The 25,797-nt window shown below is 42.4% G+C and overlaps 1 protein-coding gene across 4 annotated transcripts in view; it reads right to left on the reverse strand.

Annotated features, from left to right (window-relative positions):
* Window positions 1–25,797, reverse strand: part of VPS13B (vacuolar protein sorting 13 homolog B) — a 1,005,617-nt gene that overhangs the window by 875,294 nt on the left and 104,526 nt on the right. For all 4 annotated transcript variants that reach the window (XM_075920304.2, XM_075920302.2, XM_075920305.2 and 1 more), the window contains exons 4-6: window positions 23,900–24,020; window positions 14,032–14,199; window positions 6,788–6,969 (exon numbers count right to left, since the gene is read on the reverse strand). In XM_075920304.2, the coding sequence (XP_075776419.2) occupies window positions 6,788–6,969; window positions 14,032–14,199; window positions 23,900–24,020 (471 nt within the window). The remainder of the gene's footprint in view (window positions 1–6,787; window positions 6,970–14,031; window positions 14,200–23,899; window positions 24,021–25,797) is intronic.

Here is a 25,797-nt window from a genome sequence, read left to right on the forward strand (position 1 = left end):
CATGATGGAGCAAAGGCATGACGTGGCTGAAGGGGAAAGCTTAAATATGCAGATGGAAGGGCCTCAGAGGGGGGATGGCTGGGCGAAGAAAATGGACAGTGGAAGCATGTGACTCAGGGAACCAAGCAGAGGAAAAGATGGGTCAGTGAAGGAAACAGAGCTCAAGAACAGGTATGTGGAGCTGGAGAATGAAGAAGGGGTACAGCAGGTAGATAATGAAGATAGAAGGGTAAGGAAGAAGAGAAGAGTGGCTAGTCCCATAGATAAAGGGGAAGAGTTAATGGAGACATCACCAATAATGAGCATTAGGAGGATACAGGATGGGTTAAAGAGGATTACAAGGGAAAATAGGAATAGCAAGGACTTGCAGCCAGAGGAACCAAGAGATAGACCACTAGGAAAAGGCACGTCTATGTGATTGGGGACACCTTATTGAGAAGAATAGTTAGGCCAGTAACCAGAGCTGATCCAGAGAATAGAAGGGTGTGCTGTCTGCCAGGTGCTAAGATATGGGATGTGGAACTGAGGTTGAAGAGGATTATTAAGGGAGCAGGAAGGAATCCATTGATCATCCTTCATGTAGGAACAAATGATACGGCTAGATTCTCGATGGAACGAATTAAGTGAGACCATGCTAGGCTGGGGAGGATGCTCAAGGAAATTGAGGCTCAGGTGATCTTTAGTGGGATTCTGCCTGTTCCTAGAGAAGGGAAACTAAGATGTGACAGGATTATGATGATCAATAGATGGCTTAGGCAGTGGTGCTATAAGAAGGGCTTTGGGATGTATGGTCACTGGGAGGCATTTATGGACAGAGGACTGTTCTCTCGGGATAGACTTCACCTAAGTAGGGAGGGAAATAGACTTCTAGGATGGAGGCTGGCTCAACTGATAAAGAAAACTTTAAACTAGGAATTTGGGGGAGATAGTTGGGAGATGTCCAGGTAATCTCTACGCCGGATTTTAACACTGAGAGGGAAGAAAATGAAGTAAGAAAGGATATAGCTGGGGGTAGGAGAATGTACATGAGGAAGGGTGGGGTGGATACTAGTCTAATAGGTCATATTGAAGGAACAATGTCCGGGCCAAATTGGGTAAAGAATGTGAGTGAGGCCAAACAGCAAAAATTAAGATGTTTGTACACCAATGCGAGGAGCCTAGGTAACAAAAAGGAGGAACTAGAGCTATTGGTCCAGGAAGTGAAACCAGATATTATAGGAATAACAGAAACATGGTGGAATACTAAGCATGACTGGAGTACAGGTATTGAAGGGTATGTGCTGTTTAGGAAAGACAGAAATAAGGGTAAAGGTGGTGGAGTCGCATTGTATATCAAAGATGAGGTAGATTGTAAAGAAATAAAAAGTGATGGAATGGAGAAGACAGAGTCTGTTTGGGCAAAAATCACATTGGGGAAGAAAACTATCAGATCCTCCCCTGGGATAGTGCTTGGGGTGTGTTATAGACCACTAGGATCCAATTTGGATATGGATAGAGACCTCTTTAATGTTTTTAATGAAGTAAATAGTCATGGAAACTGCGTAATCATGGGAGATTTCAACTTTCCAGATATAGACTGGAGAACAAGTACTAGTAATAATAATAGGGCTCAGATTTTCATAGATGTGATAGCTGATGAATTCTTTCATCAAGTAGTTGCTGAACCAGCAAGGGGGGGTGCTATTTTAGATTTGGTTTTGGTGAGTAGCGAGGACCTCATAGATGAAATGGTTGTAGGGGACAACCTTGGCTCGAGTGATCATGAGCTAATTCAGTTCAAATTAAATGGAAGGATAAACAAAAATAAATCTGAGACTAGGGTTTTTTTATTTCAAAAGAGCTAACTTTAATAGCCAAGAAAAGGGAAAAATTTATAGGCAGGTGTCTTGGACCAAGCTGGATGAGCAAGCATCTCAGAGAGGTGATTAAGAAAAAGCAGAAAGCATACAAGGAGTGGAAAATGGGAGGGATTAGTAAAGAAAGCTACCTTATTGAGGTTAGAGCATGTAGGGACAAAGTGAGAAAGGCTAAAAGTCAGGCAGAGTTGGACCTTGCAAAGGGAATGAAAACCAATAGTAAAAGGTTTTATAGTCATATAAATAGGAAAAAAACAAAAAAAGAAGAAGTAGGACCACTAATTACTAAAGAAGGAGTGGAGGTTAAAGATAATCTCGGAATGGCCCAATATCTAAACAAATACTTTGCTTCAGTCTTTAATGAGGCTAATGAAGAGCTTAGGGTAACATAACAAATGGGACTAAGGATGTGGAGGTAGATATTACCATATCCGAGGTAAAAGCCAAACTTGAACAGCTTAATGGGAGTAAATCGGGGGGCCCAGATAATCTTCATCCAAGAATATTAAAGGAACTGGCACATGAACTTGCAAGTCCATTAGCAATATTTTGTAATAAATCTCTAAACTCAGGGGTTGTACCATTTGACTAGAGAATTGCTAATATAGTTCCTATTTTTAAGAAAGGGAAAAAAAGCAACCCGGGTAACTATAGGCCTGTTAGTTTGACATCTGTAGTATGCAAGATCTTGGAAAAAATTTTGAAGGAGAAAGTAGTTAGAGACATTGAGGCTAATGGCAATTAGGACAAATTACAACATGGTTTTACAAAAGGTAGATCATGCCAAACCAACCTGATCTCCTTTTTTGAGAAAGTAACAGATTTTTTAGATAAAGGAAATGCAGTGGATCTAATCTACCTTGACTTTAGTAAGGCATTTGATACAGTGCCACATGAGGAATTATTCTTTAAATTGGAAAAGATAGGGATTAATATGAAAGTTGAGAGGTGGATAAGCAGCTGGTTAAAGGGGAGACTACAGCGGGTTATATTGAAAGGTGAACTGTCGGGTTGGAGGAAGGTTACTAGCGGAGTTCCTCAGGGATCAGTTTTGCGGCCAATTTTATTTAATCTTTTTATCGCTGACCTTGGCACCAAAAGTGGAAGTGTCCTGATAAAATCTGCGGATGACACAAAGTTGGGAGCTATTGCCAATTCAGAAAAAGATCGGGATATCATACAGGAAGATCTGGATGATCTTGTAAATTGGAGTGATAGCAATAGGATGAAATTTAATAGTGAGAAGTGTAAGGTTATGCATTTAGGGAGTGATAATAAGAATTTTAGTTATAAGCTGGGGACACATCAGTTGGAAGTAACGGAAGAGGAGAAAGACCTCGGAGTCCTGGTTGATTATAGGATGACTATGAGCCGCCATTGTGACATGGCCGTGAAAAAGGCTAATACGGTCTTGGGATGTATTAGGCGAGGTATTTCCAGTAGAGATAAGGAGGTGTTAGTGCCATTATACAAGGCATTGGTGAGACCCCATTTGGAATACTGTGTGCAGTTCTGGTCTCCCATGTTTAAGAAGGATGAATTCAAACTGGAACAGGTACAAAGAAGGGCCACTAGGATGATCCGAGGAATGGAAAATCTGTCTTATGAAAGGAGACTTAAGGAGCTTGGCTTGTTTACCTTAACCAAAAGAAGGCTGAGGGGGGACATGATTGCACTCTTTAAATATATTAGAGGGATAAATACCAGGGAGGGAGAGGAATTATTTAAGCTTAATACCAATGTGAACACAAGAACAAATGGATATAAGCTGGCTAGTAGGAAGTTTAGACATGAGATTAGATGAAGGTTTCTAACCATTAGAGGAGTGAAGTTCTGGAACAGCCTTCCAAGGGAAGTAGTGGGGGCAAAAGATCTATCTGGTTTCAAGATTAAACTAGATGGTTTTATGAAGGGGATGGTTTGATGAGATAACATGATCTTGGTAACTAATTGACCATTCATTATCAGTGGGAAATAGGTCAATGGAAGGATGATAGGAGTTACTATAGAGAACTTTCTGTGTGTGTGGCTGGTGAGTCTTGCCCACATGCTCAGGGTTTAGCTGATTGCCATATTTGGGGTCGGGAAGGAATTTTCCTCCAGGGTAGATTGGCAGAGACCCTGGAGGTTTTTCGCCTTCCTCTGTAGCATTGGGTACGGATCACAGCTGAAAGATCTCTGCATCTTGGGGTCTTCAAAGTATTTGAAGGCTTCAATATCTGAGATATAGGTGAGAGGATTATTCTAGGAGGGTTGGGTGAGATTCTGTGGCGTGCACTGTGCAGGGGGTCAGACTAGATGATCATAATGGTCCCTTCTGACCTTAGAGTCTATGAGTCTACAAGAAATCATTAATATCCGGATGTTCTAGGGCCAGGCTTTAAAATTGCTGACTATTTAGTTAAAAGGTGCTAATATCTTTCTAAAAAAAAAACCACACACACAAAATCAATTTACAAAAAAAAAACAAAATTTAACACAGGATTAAGTGATCCTGCTGTGCCCAAGTACTGTTATGAATATATATTTGTTGGGATATGTAAAATGAATATGAGTCTGGAATGGTGGTAAGGATTTCAGCCACAGCAGGCATTACCCTTGGACATGCTCCTTCCCTTTGTTTTTGTAGCCTAGGAAACCAGGTAAGTATGAAGTTGCTCTATTTTGTTATGTCTCTTGCTTATCCTCATTGACTCTGCATAACATATCTTCAGGGTCAAATTTCTTATAATCTCTGTAACCTGTTAGTTTGTAGTATAGGAATGTGTTGATTTAATCAGAAATTCTGTAAATAGTAATTAGCAGTGCTTTTTTTGTTGTTGTTGTTAAAAAAAGGTGCTGATACTCCAGGGGAAAAGTTGTTGAGCTCTGACTGGAGGTGCCGGTACTGTGTACCAGACAGTACCATCACAAAAAAAGCACTGGGTAATTAGGGGCAAGTGTAATTGTATTCATCATTTGCTTATTAATATTTATTTTATGGGAGTTAACATTACTAAATAAGGCTTTAGGGAAAGTAGTGATAGACATATGAATTAACATTCTAAAATAGATAAAAAGGGTGTAATTGGCACCAGGTTGTTGCCACCCAGACATTATGTTGAATGTCCCAGGTAAATGTGCGTAGGCAATGAAGCAGTTCTTTTTACCCCCTATTTACCACCAGTGCTCAATAGGTATCTTAGTATATAAAATAGCTCCTGGGTCTCATAGGAATAATTTCTAGAATACTTCAGTAAAAATTAATAATCAGGAGAGATGTTGATTGCCTGCTTTGCGCATATGCTACTAGATGTTCATGTGTGCAAAACAATTGTATACGCAGTATGCTGCATGAATACACTTTTAGATAAACCCTTATAAATAGCAAATGCCTGTAAAGTGTGTTGATATATTAAAATCAATAGTGCAATGTAAGTGCAATACACCATTTACAGCAGATACAGATTGAACCTCTCAAGTCCGGCACTCTCTGGTCCTGCAACATCCATGGTCCGGCATGATTTCAGTTAGCTGAATGTCCACTATCATGGATGTAGCCAAGTTTCCTGCAGTCTCATCAAGTTTGTTTACAATCACCACTCCTGGCTCGCAATGTTCTGTGCTGTTAGCTCTAATTTACCCTTAAATGTCTTCTAAGAACCCAGTAAGCAGTGAAAGTGTTGATACTGCTGCTAGACAATATTGACCTAACATGATTCAGCAAATTCTCTACCTTCAATAGAAAAAAGCTCTCTTCATACACTACAACAGTCACGTAAAACATGCGGCCTGATCGAATTTTTTTGTGGACCACGACTACATCTTTATACATTATCTAAGTGCAGCCTGCCCAGTTACATTGTTTATAACAGGAGTGGCCAACCTGCAGCTCTTCAGCAGCATGCGGCTCTTTGATTAAGGAAATACAGCTCCTGCTGGTTCTGAGCCACACACCAGGACTGCTCAAGGCCAGCCACTCTGTGGACACGTCCCAGCACTTGCCCATGGCCAGCCACTCAGTGCATACGCCCCAGCGCCTGGAGGGAGAAGCATGTGGCGGCGGCAGCTCCAGGACCCAGGCATTAGGTTAGAGCTGGGGGGAAAGGAGGGAGGAGCAGGAGGGAGGCTTAGAGTGTCTGGCTCTTGGAGAGGGGAAGGGAATTGGGTTAGAGCAGGGAGGCTGGGAGTGCCTGGCTCTGCGGGAGGGGGAGGGCATTAAATTAGAGCAGGGGGGGCTAAAGCACCTTAAACTCAAAGTCTTCATGGATTCAAATAACAATTTTACACATCAAATTATTGTATTATATTCAAACAAGACCTGAAAAGATATTATAGCATATACCTAAAACATGATCTATATTAACAAATAGATATGACTCTCCGATAAAAGTACTTTTTCTTTGGTGGCCCTGAAAGCTATCAGTTTTCGTTTGTGTGGCCCTCAGTAGGCTTTGAGTTTAACATGCCTGCATTACAACATGAACTGAATGAAGAGACTTTAACAGTGAAAAGGTAATTCAACTTCTGTGTCCATTCAACTGTTGATTTCTGTACTCTATCAGTAAAATTATGTTATTTAGTGCCAAAAGTGTGTTTGTGATATTGGACACTTGTTTGTTAAGAACTGGACTTGAACAACTAATTTTTTACACCTCTATCACTGAATAATCATTACAAGGTACTAAGTTTTCCTTAATGCCTAGCAGTGTCTGGGACAAACTATCTGGATTGAGCATAATTTTTCTCTCTTAAAACTATTAATAAACATAGCATACATAATGTATGCAGTCTATTAATAAACCAAGACACAAAAATTCCACTATAGTTAATATACTATGTTAGTGTTCATGTTCTTTGATTTTTCTTATGAATGTCAAATTATAGACTTAAAAACTGAAAAGTATGGATTACACATATGGATTAAAAAAAGAGGATACTTCAGTACCTACTTTGATAACAGACGGCATCTTGGAATTAAGGTTATCATAAGTAAAATGCAGACGAGTTCTGAAGGAGCACTTGTAAAGAAGAGGGTCCTGGTAAAATTCAATTTTACCACTGGCATTTCTCTTATCAAGACATACCGTACAGTCAGAAAAATTAATCACCTTCCTTAGTACTAGATCAGTTGCTTTAAAAAGAAAAAAATATTAAGACAGTTTAAAACCAAGTATAAAACACGAATCATTAATATTCATAGTATGCTAATCTACATTGACAGAAAGAGAAGAGGCTGCCACTATAGTCAGAGTGTTCTCTTATTTAAGATACCAAAAATATTCCTGGCTCACATGGCTAAAATAAATAGATTTAGCAAGAAGAATAATTTTGTAAATAAGCATTTGGTAATATATTTTTCTTTATAGCTTACTAAAATGTTTTGTATTTAAACACACAGTTAAAGTGTGTGTATTATACTTTTTTAATGTTTGTGAATCTTATCTTCAACGTATTTAATATAAAACATTTCTTCAAAGATAATAATCCCATCCATACTTGAAAATATTATTCCAATTTAGCAAAGGTCTCAAATCCCAGAAAATAAATGATTACCCAGAAGTAGTGGAGGGAGTGGGGGCTGCTATTAAGGAAAAGAGAGAAAACTAATATATTTAAACATTACAACTCCAATAATGCACTCAAAAGGTACATTCTCCATTTTAGTTAGTTTAAAAAATAAATGAAGCTAATGGTTAAAAATTGGGCAATAGAGAATTTAGAAAGTGAATATCCAAAATACTCTCTCAATTTTCAGATACTTGATTATAAATCTGCAAGGATAGAAAAAAAAATTTGCTTTATCATAAACCAAAAAGTAATTAAATTTCTTTATAGCTACAATTTTGCTAGAAGTAACAGTTTCAGAAAATCCCCAAAACAGAAAATCATCCCACAAAAAGAGCAGTTTCTTTCTAAAAAGATCTTGTACGGCCTTGACTAAGGGGGGAAAAAATAGAAATGTTTCCATTAAAGAAGAATATTTTGCAGCCTAACACAAAATAGAGAGTACCCCTCTCTGTCTTTCCTTGGCCCTTTAATCCATTGTTTTACACCCCCAGCCAAGTGGATTATGCATTGAAACCTTTCTTCTTAGAATAACTGGTCCGACTAATCAGCCATGACATATGGCTCTCCCTCCAGATCCTTCTCTGCAATCTAACAACAGCTGAGAAAAGCAGCTAGCCTTTACCTGTTTTTCCATTTTGTAGTCAGTTTAACTTTTAATAAAGTATATACTTCAAAAGATGGTACTTTGGGTGAATTTGGTGATTATAAAAACAAGAACAATACAGGCTAGGAGTCATACACAGTGCAAATTTCCCAACTCACTTTACACCTCATAGCTGGCCTTAGAAAACTACTAGCTACTGTAGTCTATGTACAAGGATAAAACAAGTCCATTCATTTTTCTTCTCCTGCGAGTGTTTGATAGGTTTGATAACCAGACAAAATGCACATTTTTGTCAGGCAAGTTTTTATCCTGCATTTTCTGAAGCACAATAAAATAAAATATTTTATGATAATTTGGCTTCAGATAAAATTTATAATAATTATAATATTATAACATTATAAAATATATCTAGAGAAAACTGTCCAGTGATTAGCACAATATGCAAAGACGCATGTTCAAGTTTCTCCTCCGCTACATATTTCCTATGTTACTCTGTCAAGTCTCTCTTCAGCCTCAGTTCATCTGTAAAATGAGGGCAATGAGACTTCCTGACCTCACAAGGGAATTGTAAAGATAAATAAAAACTGTAATATACTTAGATAAGAACGGTTTACCTGTAACTGTTGTTGTTTGAGATGTGTTGCTCATGTTCATTCGAATAAGGTGTGCACGCCGCGTGCACAGTTTCTCCTGGAGCGTTTTCCCAAGCGGTATCCGTAGCGCTGGCAGGTCGCCCCCCGGAGAGGCGCCGCTATAGCGGAGCGTAAGTAACCCTGCTGGAACTCCCCCACCTCAGTTCCTTCTTGCCGGATGCTCTGACAAAGGGGGAATCGAATGAACATGAGCAACACATCTCGAAGAACAACAGTTACAGGTAAGTAACCGTTCTCCTCCTCTTCTTCGAGTGGTTGCTCATGTCCATTCGAATAAGGTGACTCCCAAGCTGGACCCTCAAGGAGGAGGGGTCGTAGCTCACGGATAAACATTCATAGACAAGCATTGAAACAAACCAGCAGACAACTTTATTCGGCTAACGTGCAACAGGCAAACAACAGATAAACCAATGCGTGACAGATACAGTTACAGCACAGACCTGAGGACTGCAGTACCCAGTTCAGCATCCCCTCTACCCTGTTGTGCCAGCGCACAATGCTACGTAAATGTGTGGACAGAGGACCATGTGGCTGCCCGGCAGATTTCAAGCATCAGAACCTGTGCCCCAAATGCCACCGAGAACGCGTGTGCCCTGGTGGAATGTGCCATAACACGCGGCGGCTCCCTGCGAGCTAAGCTGTAACGCTCCCTAATACACTAGGCGACCCAGTTGGACAATCTCTGGGTAGTAATAGGGAGCCCCTTCATCCTGTCAGCAAACGCAATAAACAATTGTGGAGATTTGTGAAAAGGCTTTGTCCAGTCAACGTAAAAAGCTAATGCACATTTAGCATCCAGAGTGTGCAGTACTTGCTTCTCAGGGGAGCGGTGAGGCTTCGGGAAGAACACAGGGAGGTATATCTCCTGGGACATGTGGAAGGGCAACACCACCTTGAGGAGGAAGGCCGGGTGAGAGCGGAGCCTGACATTATTGGCTGAGAACACTAGGTATGGCGGGTCAATCGTCAGAGCCCACAGCTCCGAGACCCTGTGCGCTGAGGTAATGGCTAAAATGAAGGCCATCTTGAGGGATAGATGCTTTAAAGAGCAGGTGGCTAGCGGCTCAAAAGGGGGTGACATCAGCCCCGAAAGCACTAGGTTGAGGTCCTATTGAGGAACTGGGGGCCTGACTGAGGGAAACAGTTTGTCCAGACCCTTCAAAAACCTCTTGATCACTGGGCCCGTAAACAGGGATGCGCCGGCGGAGCCCACATGGAAGGCAGAGAGGGAGGCTAAGTGCACTTTGAGTGAGGGGGTAGAAAGACCATTAGACCATAGTTCAAACAGTCTAGTCTGGCCGGAACAGAGGCCATGGACGAGTCCAGCCCCTGTAGGGCCGCCCAGCACATGAAGTGCTTCCACTTAGCCACATAGGACCTCCTGGTGGATGGCTTCCTACTGCCCAGGAGGACCATTTGCACCCCCAGAGAACATTCCCTTTCTGGCTGTGTTAGCCATGGATAAGCCAGGTTGTCAGGTGAAGAGACCTGAGATTCGGGTGAACCAGCTTCCCGCCATCCCAGGGTTGGGTCAGGAGCTCTGGATCCACTGGAAGACCCATGGGCTCCACACATGCCATTTCCACCAGAACGAGGAACCAAAACTGTCTGGGCCAACTCGAGGCTATGAGAAGGACCTGAACATTTTGACCCTGGACAGAACCCTGGGGTTCAGAGGGAACGGGGGAAATACATAGAGGAGACCCCACGGCCAGAACGCAGTCATGGCATCCCCCCTGGAGTGGGTGCCCAGCCCCAGGAACGAGAAGTAGCAAGGACACTTTCTATTCTTTGCTGTGGCAAAGAGGTCCACTAGGGGATAACCTCACTTGTGGAAAATCTGAGTCAGGACCTCGTCTTTCAGAGCCCATTCGTGGGCTCCAAAGGACCTGCTCAAGGCATCTGCCAACAAGTTCTTGCACCCCGGCAGATATTCCGCCTGGATATGAATCTCGTGCTTTATGCACAGGTCCCACTATAGCAACGCCTCTCGACACAGAGGGGACGACCAGGCCCCCCCCCCTTGTTTGTTTATGTAGAACACGGCTGCCGTGTTGTCCAGGTGTACGAGGACTGATTGGCATGAGACCGATGCCAGGAACACCTCGAAAGCTTTCCTGACTGCCCTCAGCTCTCGAACATTTATGTGCAGGGCCCACTCCAAAGGGGTCCACATCCCCTGCGTCCTGTGGTGGCCCAGGTGTGCGCCCCCAGCCGAGATCAAAAGAATCCGTGACTAACGTCACTGAGGGGAGCTCCATCTGAAAGGGCATACCACTGCATACCATGCCCTCTTGTGTCCACCACTGTAGGGAAATGAGCACTTCACGGGACACTGTCAACGTCGTGTCCCATTGGCCCCTGGAGTGATCGAACGCTTTTGCTAGCCAGGCCTGCAGGGGCCTGAGCCTCAGTCTGGCATGGCGAATGACATACCTACATGCCGCCATGTGCCCTAACAGTCTCAGACACGTGCAAGTGGAGGTCAAGGGAAAGCTGGTGACCATGCCCACTATGGTCACAAACCTGTCGTTGGGGAGGAAAGCCTTCGCCACCCTGGCTCTTGGGTTCCCTGGCCTTCAGGGATGGACCTGGCTGCAGAAGCCTCTCTTTCTGTGCGGCAGCCTGGATGACCAGAGATCCGGGGAGAGGCTGGGAGTATAAGTGCTCATGCCCCAACTGCGGGACATAATAGTGCCTCTCGACCCCTTTGAGGGTGGGGTTTAGAGAAGCCGGCGTTTGCCAGAGGGTGTTCGTAATTTTTGCCTCCGTCTTGTTAAGGGCGAAGGCCAACCTGGCAGGAGCATCCTCCAAGAGTATGTCCACCATAGGGTCCAGCTCCTCCACCACAGGCTCTACCTACCATGACCCCTAGATTCGAAGCCAGGTGGCGAAGAACCTCCTGATGAGCCCCGGAGTCCATTGTTGGCATAGACGGGGCTGGGTCTGCCAGGGCCTCGTCCGGGGATGAGGACAAGGATGACTCTTGGGCCAGTACTGGTTCCGGTGGCGCCTCGGGTTGAAAGGCCGGGTGGGTGACTCCTGCGGGGGCTGAGGGCGGTGCCACCACCATAGCCCATGGGTCTGCTGCCTCAACATGAGCACTACCCTCCCCGGGAGTTGGAGGAGGTCTGGAGAGAGATGCTGATGGAGTGCTTTGGTGCCTGGAGGCACTGAACACCCTGGAAGGTGGCAAAGGACCCTGTCACTGGTGGTACACCAAGGGCATCCAGAAAGGCCACTGAGGTTGAGGCTGAGGCGGACAGGTCTGCTGCAGCTGTGGATACTCGTGTCAGTGCCGAGAGCGGGACCGGTATCTTGTCAAAGCTCTAGATGATGCTGACTGAAGTGTCTCCACATCGGAGTCAGATGAATAATCAGACGTGGACCAGGGCAGCGCCGTCCCTACTTGCCCCGGCACCATTGTGGTCCTGAACCTGCCAATGGACTTCGGCTTTCTGGCGTGCATCTGGCGAGGGGGGCACACCGGAGCTGGTACCGAGAACCCGGTGCCCTGAATCTGCCGCAATGACCCGACATTGAAGGGTGCAGCCGGCACCGACGGCGGAGACAACGATGCTGGGACGGTTGGTGCGGCGGCCCACTCCCGCACAGCAGGTGTCGGCGGTGCCAGTGCCGGTGGTGCCATGAGGCCTGGTGCTGTGGAACGAGTGCCCGTGAGGGCCAGTGCCGACAGCACTTCTCCCCTCATTACCGGTGCCACCTGGTGTGCTGGTAGCTGCTCTGGTGGTGCCGCTGTGGGATACAGTGCTGGTGGGAAGTAATGTACCATAGAAGCAGCCGGGATCACAACCGGTACCGGTGCCAGGGACATGGCCCCGACGGGGGCAGAGTCCAGTTCATACCTGCCGGTGCCCCCAGCGTCTGGCGGCTGCTGTACTCATGTCTGCTGTCGGGCAGCCTAGGTCACGCCAAGGGTCCTGCAAGTGGTGACGGTCCTGACGTTTGTGGCACCACTGCGGACAATACAGGGCCCAACCAGGCCACGTGCTCTGGGGAGGCAGCTGGTGCCGATGTGGCCCCTGGTGTGGGCAGTCTTGACCCTCCCGCACTAGAGGAGGACTGTGGGGAGGCGGTCAAGTTGATAAGGTCCTGCGCCACCTCGAAATGTCTCCAGTGTGGATGGCCGGTGCCCCAGTAACTGTCCTGGGCTGGCTGGAGGTGTGCCAGCCCTCTTCTGCACCCCTGGTGTCGCGGTACATGGGGAGCCCCGTGTGGGTGACTCGTGCCACTGGTACACGTCGGTGCGGGACATCCTGCTAGGGGATCTGCCCCGCGATGTCCGCAGCCTCTTCGGGGCTGGGGAGCGGGACCGGTGCCGTGGCGCCTTCGGTGCTGATGCCTTGCAGCACGGCGGAGCGTCCCACGTCAACGCTGGTGCACTGCGCACCGTGGACTGCCCCGCTGGCACCAATTGCAGGGCCGCCTACATGAGGAGAAGCTTCAGGCGGGAATCCCACTCCCTTTTGGTGCGCGGCTTAAAGGCTCTGCAGATTTTGCAGGCATCTGCCATGTGGGCCTCCCCCAAGCACTTTAGACAGCTATCGTGGGTGTCCCCTTTAGGCATAAACTTTGCACAGTCCGCACAAGTCTTGAAGCCTTGCGGCCCTGCCATTCCTTGCCCCCAAAGGGGAGCAAAGAACAAAGTATGACTACTATCACTAACTACCTAACACTTCAGACTATTTACAGATAATAAAACTATTTACAGGCAATAAAACTAACTACAGAACGGGTAGACCACTGAACTGACTGAGAAAGCAATGCTCCTACAACCATCACGGGCAGTAAGAAGGAACTGAGGTGGGGGAGCGCCAGCAGGGTTACTTATGCTCCGCTATAGCAGCACCACTCTAGGGGGCAACCTGCTGGCACTACAGGTACTGCTTGGGAAAACGCTCCAGGAGAAACCGTGCATGCGGTGCACACACCTTATTCGAATGGACATGAACAACCACTCGAAGAAGAAACCAAGATTCTGGGAACTAAACACCTCATTTAAATAAAAACATAATTTAATATTTTCATTTACTAAAATGTAATGTGGCATGTGTTATTTCACATTACTGGTATAATTAATGGTCTCTCTATCCCATGAAACACACTGCACGTATTTGCATTTACATCCAGCCTAATTAATAGTTAACATATAAAATAACCATAATGTGGCCTGCAAGATACAGGTAATGGGGAAAACAACTATGGTAAAAAAAAAATTTTGTTTTGAATATGTAACAGTAAGCAATTTCCCTTCCAGCCCTTAGACAGTTGTATGAAATGTAAACTCTCATATAAGGAATAAGGGTCGTAACATTGTAGAATCTAAAATCCGAAAGTATCTACTTACCAGAGATGTCCATAAATGCACGATCCCAAAATTCATCGACAGTGTAGCATTCCGCAGAAGTGATATTGACTGAGAGAACAATATCATCTTCCACATATTTTAATATGAGGTTATTGATCACAATGTTGACATTGTTTACTACACGCCTAATCAAACTCTGCACGTAACCTAACAAATAGAAACAAAAAAGACAAATGGAATAATTCAGAAGCTAGGAAAAGGAGATGCTGCTATTAAATTCTCCCCTCAAATTTGTTAATTCTTACCCAAAAAAAACCTTCAACAAATCCAAACTGCATTCTATTGCATTCCTAATAATTAAAATACCACTATCACATTAACCTTTCCCTAATCAAAAAAAGCACAAAACACATAACTTCTTTAAAACTACATTCAGTGCTATCGACTGGATTAGCTTCCAGCAAGTGTGGCAGGTGAAATATAAAAACAAAATGCTCATCTATTAGGATATTAACACAGTAATAGGTGTTAGATCAGCTTTTCTTAAAGTGTGTTCTGTGGCACACCTGTGTGCCACGAGGCAGTAGGAGGTGTGCCGCGGAGAGAACAGAATTCAAAACAGCCACCCTTAAAGGGACAAGCCTCCTTTCCCTGCCCCCTCCCATCCTCACCCCTGGGGGGCTTTATTTTTTTCCCCAACAAAAAAATCCTTGGTGTTCCCCATAAAAAAATATTGTTTGGTGTTCCTCAGTCTTAAAAAGTTTAAGAAACACTGTGTTAGAGACTGTCGTATTGAAATTTGATTTCAAAAGTTAACCTTCAAATTTAAATTTTTCAGAAACCTTCCAATTTATTTTCTTTGGGGGGGAGGCGCGAAGAGGGAAAAAATATTGTTACTAAAAGATTTTATGTGAACATACAAAAATAACTGTATTCAAAGATAGACAGAAATGGACTTGGAAAGAATATACAAAGTCACCAGGATCCTAGTCAAATATACATGTCCAAACATATATTTTCTCTCTCAGTCTACAAAAAGTTGCAGAATGGCATCCATCTTTCTAAGTACTTTTATTACACAAGTTAAATTTTAATGACCAATACATGTACGTGCTCCCCAGTAAGAACTCTGTTAGGTATAACAGAATCAATTACTGTCAATAACTCACACAGTTAGCACCTGCAATAAAGCCAACTGGGAAGAAACCTATTTAAATTTGTTCAACCATAACATGGTTGGAAAAACTACCTCTTTTATGCTTTCCCAGTGGAGACTAAAAATTCTCATCTGAACAATACAGGAAAGAAATGCAATCTTATCCATGTTGAGGTTTTTTCTCTATACGGAATATATTAACAATGCCAATTAATTTATGGTGCTAAGGAAAAAAACCACAAATTAATTATAGTAATTTTTAAACAGCTTTAAGTTATTACTTATACATTACTATACTGAAGTTATTACCTACTCAATGAATCAATATCATATGCAAAAACACATGTATTATATATTAGGGAGACTGTAATTTAAGCTGATTGAAAAAAGGCAGTCAGAGTTGGAACTTATTCTATTTATCGTACAAAATAAAATAATACCTTCAGAAATTCATGTCACATATTAATAGGCCTGATTTATTTTGTTCTTGTTTTTTAAATCCATTCAGTCAGCTATAAGTGAGACTTATTTAAAAACAGCCTAAGTTTGAAAACACACAAATATTTAATAGTTAAAACATAGCAAATGCAAACATGCCACGGGTACAGATAATAATGTTTCTTGTATAGGGGACACATTGTATTTAATATTTTATTTATTTACACAACTTCTATAACATCAATTGCTGATGTCAAGACATTTGATGATGGATGCAATTGTCTATGGACAATGAAGGGATTTTTACAAAGCAAGAGGAAAAGATATATTTAACTGGGACTTCAGATGGGCTCTATAAACCCTTCAACAAGCTGTCAAAGCAGGACTTTCTGTGGCCCAGAACCATGCAGCAGCCTCACCCTTGGAAACAAAATATGTAGCATTCCAGTAATCCCATACTTTCCTCTCAGAGGACTCACCTCCCTTCTGCTTTGCCTCCCACACCACCTCCACTGATTAATACCTCATCTCTCGCCCAGCTTGATATTAAATCTGATTCAATTTTTTAATACCACCTTACTGCCATGAGACTAAATTCAAGTGTTACCAATGTGGAAGGGACAGTTAACTCTCAGGTCCCTGTTACAAGATGGTACCATCTGTGCCGCATGGGGCATTATCCCTGGGAGACAAGAATATAAGAATGGCCATACTGGCCTATTTAACCCAGTACACTGTATTTCAACAGTAGCCAATGCTAGGTGAGCCCAAAGGGAATGAACAGAACAACTAATCATCAAGTGATCCCACCCATCGCCCATTCCCACCTTCTGATAAACAAAGGCTAGGGACACCATTCCTACCAGTCCTGGCTAACAGCCATTGATGGACCTATCCTTCATAAATTAATCTAGCTCTTTTCTGAACCTTGTTAAAGTCCTGGCCTTCACAACATCCTCTGGCAAGGAGTTTCACAGGTATCTGTGCACTGTGTGTAAAAGTACTTCCTTTTGTTTGTTTTAAACCTACTACAGTAAACTTCCGATAATCCGGCACCTTAGGACCCAGGGGGTGCCGGATTATCAAGTATGCCGGACTATCGGAAGGGGGAGCTATGAGGGGTCTGGGATGGGGTGGATGCCACCCCAGACCCCTCATAGCTTCCCCTTCTGATAGTCCGGCTCTGCCCCAGGCATCCCTGATTCAGCTGCTGCTGGTCAGTTTCAGCAGCGGCTGAATCGGGGACGCTTGGAGCAGAGCAGCTCGAGTGCTGCCAGGTTGGTCCGGTAGCGCCAACCCTTGGCACTGCGAGACCAACCCGGCAGCACCCCAGCTGTCCCCGAGTCAGCCGCTGCTGATACTGATCAGCGGCTGACTCCAGGAAGCCTGAGGCAGAGCTGCTCTGTCCCAGGCTTCCTGAAGTCAGCCGCTGATCAGTATCAGCAGCGGCTGACTTGGGGACAGCAGGGGTGCTGCCGGGTTGGTCCCGCAGCTCCGAGGGGCAGCACTACGGGACCTACCCGGTAGCACTCCAGCTGCTCTGCCCCCGGCTTCCCCGATTCAGCCGCTGGTCAGTTTTAGCAGCGGCTGAATCAGGGAAGCTGGGGGCAGAGCAGCTCCAATGGTCCAGCTGCCTGGAGCACTTCCGGGTTCCTGATGGTGCCGAACCATCAGGAGTGCCAGACCATCAGATGCCGGACCATCGCAGTTTTACTGTACCTACTAAAATTAAGATAAGATTGCCAACATTCACTAATAGAGCCTTCTCCTCAATTCCCTCTAAGCTGTGCAGTCACACAGCTGCGTATTAATCCCCATGCAAGTACTCAGGGCTGAAAGCCCTGGACTTGCTGCAGAGGGGAGAGGCTCTTCTTCGCACGTGTCCAGTGTGGAACTACAATGGCTGGAAGAAAGACACCTGTGCCCACTGTCCCCCTGTGGAATTGCCACACCCAGGTCAGAGATACCTCTGCTCACCAGCCCAGCAGAGAGCTTGCTGGGGCTGACAAGCGGTGTCTCTGCCCACCAGCCCCAGCACAGAGCTGCCCCGGACATGGAGTGGCTGGGGTAGAGACACCCTACCTCAGCCACAACCCATCCCTGCATGGACCTGCCGTAGCTGTGGGAGAGGCACCCATCTCCTGGCCCCCATCCAGTCTACCCCTGACATGCCAGAGCCATGGAGTGGAGCCCCTCCCTGGCCATGCCCTGCTTAACCTGCTGCAGCCGTGGTGAGGACATCTGACCTGGCCCCAAGCTTCTGCAGCGAGAGAGGGCTGGAGAGCAGCCTGCACTCCCCACCAAGCCCTCATCCTCAGCCTCACCCTAGAGCCTACACCCCCCAGCTGGAGCACTCACTCCTCATACTCCATCCCTAAGCCCACTCCTGCACCCCAAACACCTGGCCCCACCCCAGAGCGCCCTCACACCCCAGCTAAAGCCATCACCCCTACACACACCTGAATCCCATGCCCCAGCCCTGAGCCCTCTCCTGTAGTCTTAATCCCCCAGCTCACCCCCAATACACACCATCCATATGTGGAATCAGTTTTGTGATGTGTACCAATATGGACATTATGTATCACACATCACCTTACTGGTGCACATAAAATTCATTTAATACACGGGCACAAAAAAAATTAGAGGGAACACCGGACTCCATATTCTCAGTGAGTTCTGCTGTCACATTAATGAACGTTGCTAATATTGCTTCTAATGTGGAGCTCCATATCATAATCCACTTTATGTAAGGTGGAATCTTCCCTCTGAACTAAATCTCTAAGATTATTTGAATGAGGGTTGCCTGTTTTGGTTGGATGTATTTCTGAAGGTCCCTTCACATGACACAACCTTTAATTAAAGAATCATCTTTCATTCCTAAAGACTCCAAGCCAATTCTGAAGGATTAGCAAACATATATTTAAAATAATTTCTCTTTATAAAAACTGATGGTGAACTCTCTCTTGGGATTTAATCCCAAGCATTGCGTTTGGGAACAAACATTTCCCATGATTTTTTAAGCTTAAATACAAAGTTGATACATTGAACACAGATTAATCCCAAGGACCAAATTACAGCAAATTAAGATCACTTTACTTCTGAACGACAGAATCTACAACAGAGAGTAATATACTATAACTAATATACTTTCACTAAACATACTTAATTCCTCAACTTTTCTGAGTTTCCGTGTGTGAACAAGTCCATAGAGGAAATACTCCTGCTCTTTTTTCTCACTACATGATCTTCATTGGCTAGTAAAAAATGGATAGTTTGGGTATTTAGCTGGGTGGGAATTTGTTTTTAACCTTATACTGGAATAACAATTTATAGATTTACTATAACAAGGTTGGTACCCACCTCTCGCGAGTGTCCCCTTTTTTGCATGTCTACGTACTTTCGTTCTGGTGACCCCTTTTGGTGCTTTTCAAGCATGTTTTTCAGTGACTCAAAAACTCCAACAGTCACACACTGTCTGCATGTTAACCAGGACAAACCCTTTCTGTGGTATGCAGTCCACTAGAGCTTCTCTCAGTAAGCCTCTAGCGCCTCTTTCGAGCCCTCCCTGAGCTTCTGGTCTTTAAGTAGTTCTGCCCTGATATGGGTCTTTATCCACACAGCTTTTTCCCTGGAGATGCTACCTTCCTACAGCACTCTGGAAGCTCAGTCCCTACTCAGTCCTAGCAGGCAGCCAGGAGCATCTCACTCTGCACAATGAGCTGTCAGTGGCCCTGCTATTCTTCCAGGCAGCCAGGCCTGCAGTCTTTTCTTCTCCGACTCAAAGCAACAGCTAAATATTGCTCTGATCTTCAGTACCTTTTATATGGCCCTCCTGGTCCCTGACTCTCAGTTTCCCCTGCAGTCAGTCATTCTAGCCTGCTTAGAGGCATTTTTGACTACTCTTTTTTGGGGATGGGTGTGGCATAGCTCTGAGGTCTACAGCTGGGAGCATTTGGGCCTCATCTACCTCATTACACCTACATTTGAAAATACTTACTAAAAATTCTTCCTTCTTCAACCTCATTTAACTTGTACCCATGTATTAACAATTGTTCATTCAAACTCCAGAAAACAAACAAAACTTCAACACTTTTTTTTCCCCAATATTGACTAATTGAAGTCCATTCCTCAATGCCAAGGTCCTTTTACAAACTTTAAAAGCATGGTATGCAACACACTAGCCACTAGAATGATGTAGCTATTTGTCTGGTTCAGCGTGGCTAGTTCACTATACCAGTAGCCACTATAGAGACCGCTGCTTCAGAACTGGTTGGACACCACGGCTTTAGAACTATTCCTCTTTCAAATACAATACAGGTTGAACCTCTTTAGTCTGGCACACACTGGTCTAGCAACATCCGTGGTCTGCCATGATTTAAGCTGTCCACTTATCATGGGCATGGTCAAGTTTCCTGAAGTCCCATAAAGTTTGTTTACAGCCTGCACTCCTAGCTCCTCAATGTGCTGTGCTGTTATTTAGCTCTAATTTGCCCCAAATGTCTTCTAAGAGACCAGTATAGGCTTGTCTATACTACAGAGAAGATCAAAGCTGCAGCAGTCAATCTTCTGGGGTTTGAATTAGCCTGTCTAGTGAAGGCATGCTAATTCAAACTGAGCGGGCACTCCTGTCGGTGCCAGTAGTCCTGCTCCTACGAGGAGTTAGGGAAGTCAAAGGGAGAGTGTGCTCCCATCAACCTCCTGCTGTGTGGACGGTGCCAAAATGAGATGTAAGATACTTCAATACCAGCTACTAAATTAATGTAGCTGGAGTTGCGTATTCAAACTTATCTCCTAGTGCAGACTTAGCCTATGCAGTGAAAGTATTAGTAATGCTGCTGGACAATACTGACCTCCTGTGGTTCAGCACCAGTCAGGTCCTGAGGATGCTGGACTAGAGAGGTTCAACCTGAATTGTTGTAAGCAAGATCATATTTAATTACAAATTATATAGGTGTTGGTCATAGTTACATAGTTATGCTTGAGCTGAATAAGTCATCAAGATCAACTTTCACCCTTACTAGGGATATGAAAGTGTAAACACGTGAACAGTTAACCAATTAGCCTAGGATTACTGGTTAACCTTCATAGTGACAGATAGACTCCTGCCCCACTCCTGGGAAACTGTCTGCTATCCCACACTGCTGCCTCTAATGCAGAGGCAGCAGCATGGGGCAGCAGCCAGTACTTGCCAGGAGCTGACTTAAAAGCTGCCTCTTGGCACCCATCCGCTCCCCAGGAGTGGTAGGCACTGGCTACCGCCCAGCATTGCAAATGTGGGTAACTGTAACCACTGAAATTTTCAGCAGATACACATTTACCCAATTATCTGCTTTTTAACATCCCTAACCCTGACCACATACACATAATATTATATATTAAAGTTTAATTAGAAGGTTTTATACAAGTAGTACTACACTAAAATACTTGCTTACCATATCTGTTTATTCCAAAATAATGTAGCATTTTGTATTACTACATGTGCTGATGTCTAGTGAGAAATATCGGAAGTAAAGATTTTATTTTAAAGAAATAAACACAACTCAGGATTAAGTTCTAAAATATTTTAGGAGACGTTCTGTAATTTTTCTCTTTGTTTTGGTAATTTTATGTTGTAATATACATTGAGAAAACAAATTCTGATATAAGCATTGCTTTGTTGTAATACTCTTTTACATAAATGTGTAAATAAAAGAAGTTGTAAGGCTAAAATGGTTAAGAACTATGGTTAAGAACTAAGATTTCAGAAAGTTCTAAGCATATAAATATATCTAATTATATCTTCTAAAAGTGAATTTAAATTTATTATGGTCAGACTTGAAGCTGATAAGTGATTTTTAATTTCCTACTTGTACTTACATATGAAGGTATTGATTGAAATATATATAAAATGAGGAAGTGATTTCTGAAGTTTGTGAAAGAGCCTTGATTCAAAGTTTCCTGCAGTTTTAGTATGTGCCATTTAAGAATGGACATCAGCAACCATACCTCCGTGTTAACAGATCTATATGCAAGTTGACCAAAATTGCAAACATTTAGAGATAACTAACATTAAAGTTAAGATCCAACATCTATTCCAACTCTCCTTTTTCCAGTTTCTCATACAAATTTTGGGCTGCAGTTTCTTTCATTTCATCCTAAAATGTGTGTAGGCTTTTTTTCCTCCACATCTGAGCAAAATGTATTAGCTATTCTAAAGTTACACCACTATAAATGTACATATATCCCAATATACATTCTTATTGGATAATTTGCATTTGCATAATTCTAAAATGGCTAAAACACAGGTCTTAATCATGTTTCAACACAGTTATTTTATATATAACCAAAGACTTCCCTAGAATGTACTCAAAACCAATAATTTCCAATACCTGAGTATTTTAACTATTTAATAGGAAAGGTTTACCACACAATGTCCAATAAAGCTTTTATTATATTAAAAATATTTTTACAACTTCTACAATTTTTTTATTTTTAGGTATTTCTATTATGCTATTATCTTGCCACTATCATGAGTGTATTAAAACATAATAAATATATTACAGGAAGGAAAGTATTTCTTTAGAGACTTGTGAAAGGAAACAAGACCGAATGCAGAAGACCAAGTGAAAGGTATCAGTACTATGTAGAAATATAAAATTGCTGAAAAAAGTTTGTAACTGAAATTCAAAAGAGTACATGTACTAGTTTAACATTAGAATATATACATTAAAAAGTATTGTTAACCATATTTATAGTATTATAAAGTGCTTGAGTCTTGTTTATACTAACATCACTTTAAACTGATCTGGAGGTATAAAGAAAAATGTGAAAATAAATTATACTTACATTCACATTAAAGCCCTGTTAAATGATTAAAGTGGTGTAATGTAGCATAAAGTGGCTTCAATGCAAATGGGAATCAAGTCCAAAAATATTTAGGCATTTTAAAAAGTAGTCATGCACACACTATCGATTAAACTATATTTTAATGACAAAAATTGAAGTTGCCTGCTTCTAATCTAACTTGTCATGTTACTTTAATATATTAAATGGAGTTACTCCTGATTTGCATCAGACACACGGAATCAAGTTCAGTGTAACAAGTGAAATCCTTACCCCATTAAAATCAATAGCAAAACATACACTCAGTTCAGTAGACTCAGGATTTCATTCATTTAAATATAACATGAAAAGAGTTCTAATTGTTTTTTATTTTGAAAATATTTACAACAAACTTTTTTCCATCACACAGCCTGGTATGCAACCAAGTGCTCTGAACACAAACTTTAATAATGAGGAGTCCCCACTTCACCTGACAGTGTGCTTTTGCCCATGAAAGCTTATGCCCAAATAAATCTGTTAGTCCTTAAAAGTGCCATGGTATATAGATTTTGTGGCTACAGACTAACACAGCTGACGCACTGATACAAACTTTAATGCCCTCTCCTGAGGTCAGTTTAATAAGACAACAACTAATTTGAGCATTCTGCTGCTATGAAGCGATAGAGAAAAACCCTATTCACCTCTGAAGGTCCAGAATAATAATGTAAAAAAAATAAAATAAAATAAAATAAAACAAACCTAGAATGTTCTATATCAAGAAGTTTACCAACAAGAAAAATATCACAAGGAAAACATTCAATGCTGTGTGCACAAAAGAGGATAATTTCTTAAATTCACATTAGCGCTCACACTGAAAACCTTTTAAGACAACAACAAAAAAATGAGATACTGAGATAAGCCTCTCAACCTTTATCATAATGAACACACAGATGTACCCTTAACATAAAAGTGACTGTCTTCCATCTAAACACAGAGATTCACCACAGATAAACCCATCGACCTCACTTCAACTAAGCAGTCACATACCTAAAGGGCAAGCCAACATCCTCAGGCTCAGCAGAAAGCAAATGATCAGCATCTCTATCAATGGATTAAAATCAAGGAAAATGCAACTTCAGATTTAATATTCTTAAAGTTAGACTAATGCCTCAAACTACTACATGAACCTGAGACCACAGGGTCATCGGACAAAAATAACCGGAAAAACTAAAGAGAGCTAGTCTCTGTGGAAAGGCCTACGAGGAATTAGTAGCAAGAGATATGTTGTTGTTCTTTTTTTAATTTAGCTGTGTTTTGGAATACTACTTGAACCTTTTGACCTTAGTATAACTTGTGGATGATCAGCACTTCTGAAACAGGTCATTATTAGGAACATAAATATATTTAATGGGCCCAAGCAAACCATTCAACTATTTTATTTATAAAATCCACATAAAGCATTCAAATAAACATAAATACAATCCAGTTCATGACAGCTATGTTGTACATTACCTGGAGGTAAATCAGGATCAGAAGGAGAAGTTTGCTGGACTCTTCGTTGTTTTACTGCTGATTTTGCATACTCTGCAGTACTGAGGTTCGTTGAACTGGAACCACTGCTTTCATGGTCTTCCTGGAATTCAAACAAATATTAAGATGAATTATTCAAAGAAGAAAAAAATAACTGAAGAGCAGCTGAATACGAAGGATTTATTACTACTAAATTTGATAAACATAATATTTATTAACACTATTGTGTTGTTTAGCCATAAATTATAATTTCAGATTAAATAGAAAGTAAAAACAGATTTTTGGAAATGGAAATAAAAAGGAGTATCATTCCAATATTTAACTCATTGGTTTTGTTTTATCGAAAGTCACACATTGTAGTGGTACCCATAGTTAGCTGCAATTCAGCCAAAACATTCCTGAAAAATATCAGAGAAAAAACCCTTCAGACTATAAAAATAAATGCGAGAAATACTATCCACCCTTATCGGATTAGCCTAAGTGTTTACTCACGAAACAATTTTGAACACTTTCAACATGTCAGAGTCATGTCCTTTCTAACACAGTTAATTAAAGCTGCCTCATGAAGCAAGACATTCTCCGAGACGCTTAAAACAGCAAACACTGTCCTAAAATAAACCAACAAACCTGGAGTCACCACTCATCTTCAAGCTTTTATATAACTTCAGCAGTTTGCAACAGAAAACATGGCTCATTCATAAAATAATGGAATTACAAATGCATCTTAAATCATGAATACTTGCAACATGGAAAATTCACAAAAAAATGGAATTAATATGGAGTTAGGATTGCAAGAACTCAACTATTGTGCTGCACACTCTGTGCCATTCCAGAATGTGTGTTTAATGATCAGAATTCATGTACAGAAAATTATGTTTTATGCCTTCTCACAAGAATATTAGTATTAGAAAAAAAATTCTCCTGCTTGTGATCCCTGCCCTGAGGTTACTTTAGGGAGCTCAAGGTACCTGACCCATTCTTAAACCTTTTCATCTGATGTGATCTCAGCCTACCAGCAGCAAGTATGTCCTGGATCATGATGCTGCCCTGATCACAAGGGTTTGCTGGAGTGTATTAAGTCCTGTTATGGAATTATAATGGCCAATGAATTGGCAGTGTTTTATGAAGAGGCAAGACAATGTGACATTCCTAGTTCCTCTTGGCATTCCTGCTCCAAAAGTTAAAATTGTGTGGTTATGTTGTGAGAGAAGTGTCATATTCAGGCTGTATTTCCTGATTTTCTAACATTTTTGTTTAATGTTCTTGTAAGGACTGAGGGAACCATAACTCCTATTTCTTGGCTTTTCAAGGTTTCCTCTCACAACATAAAAAGAATGTCCAATTTATGAAAAGGTCTGTCTAAAAACAGAACTTAGAGATGTGAAGACATTCAAGGGACTGTCACAATCTTTCCATTTCACATTTGGAAAAGGAACTAAAACTGAGGAAATGAGTTTACCTGATCAACACAAAATAGAGATAGCATTTCAGGGAGAAACAGAGATAATATGCACCAATATATTGGTCTCAAACAAGACTAAATAGAAGACAAAACGTAAAATCAACAGCTAACATACTGACCCATCTAAATAAGGAGGAAAGGTTAGAATGTGTGTTTTACAGAAAAAAAATTGGATCCCAATGTGCTAGAAGGGCAGAAAAGAGAGCCTATTAAAAATCAGACTTAAGACACCACTATGGCACTTCCCAGGAGTACTCGGAGTAGAGAGGCACCTCACCACCATACACCTTCAGAGTGATACCGTTTGCTGATGCCTGCTCTAGTTCAGTTCCCTGAAACTAAGACTCTGCTCACAGATATCTCCTTTACACAGCTTATCTTCTTTTGTGCAGACTAGAGACAGACACCAATCACTGAG

This window comes from Pelodiscus sinensis, chromosome 2, assembly GCF_052426305.1.
Source record: "Pelodiscus sinensis isolate ZL-2025 chromosome 2, ASM5242630v1, whole genome shotgun sequence".
Lineage (NCBI taxonomy): Eukaryota > Metazoa > Chordata > Testudines > Trionychidae > Pelodiscus > Pelodiscus sinensis.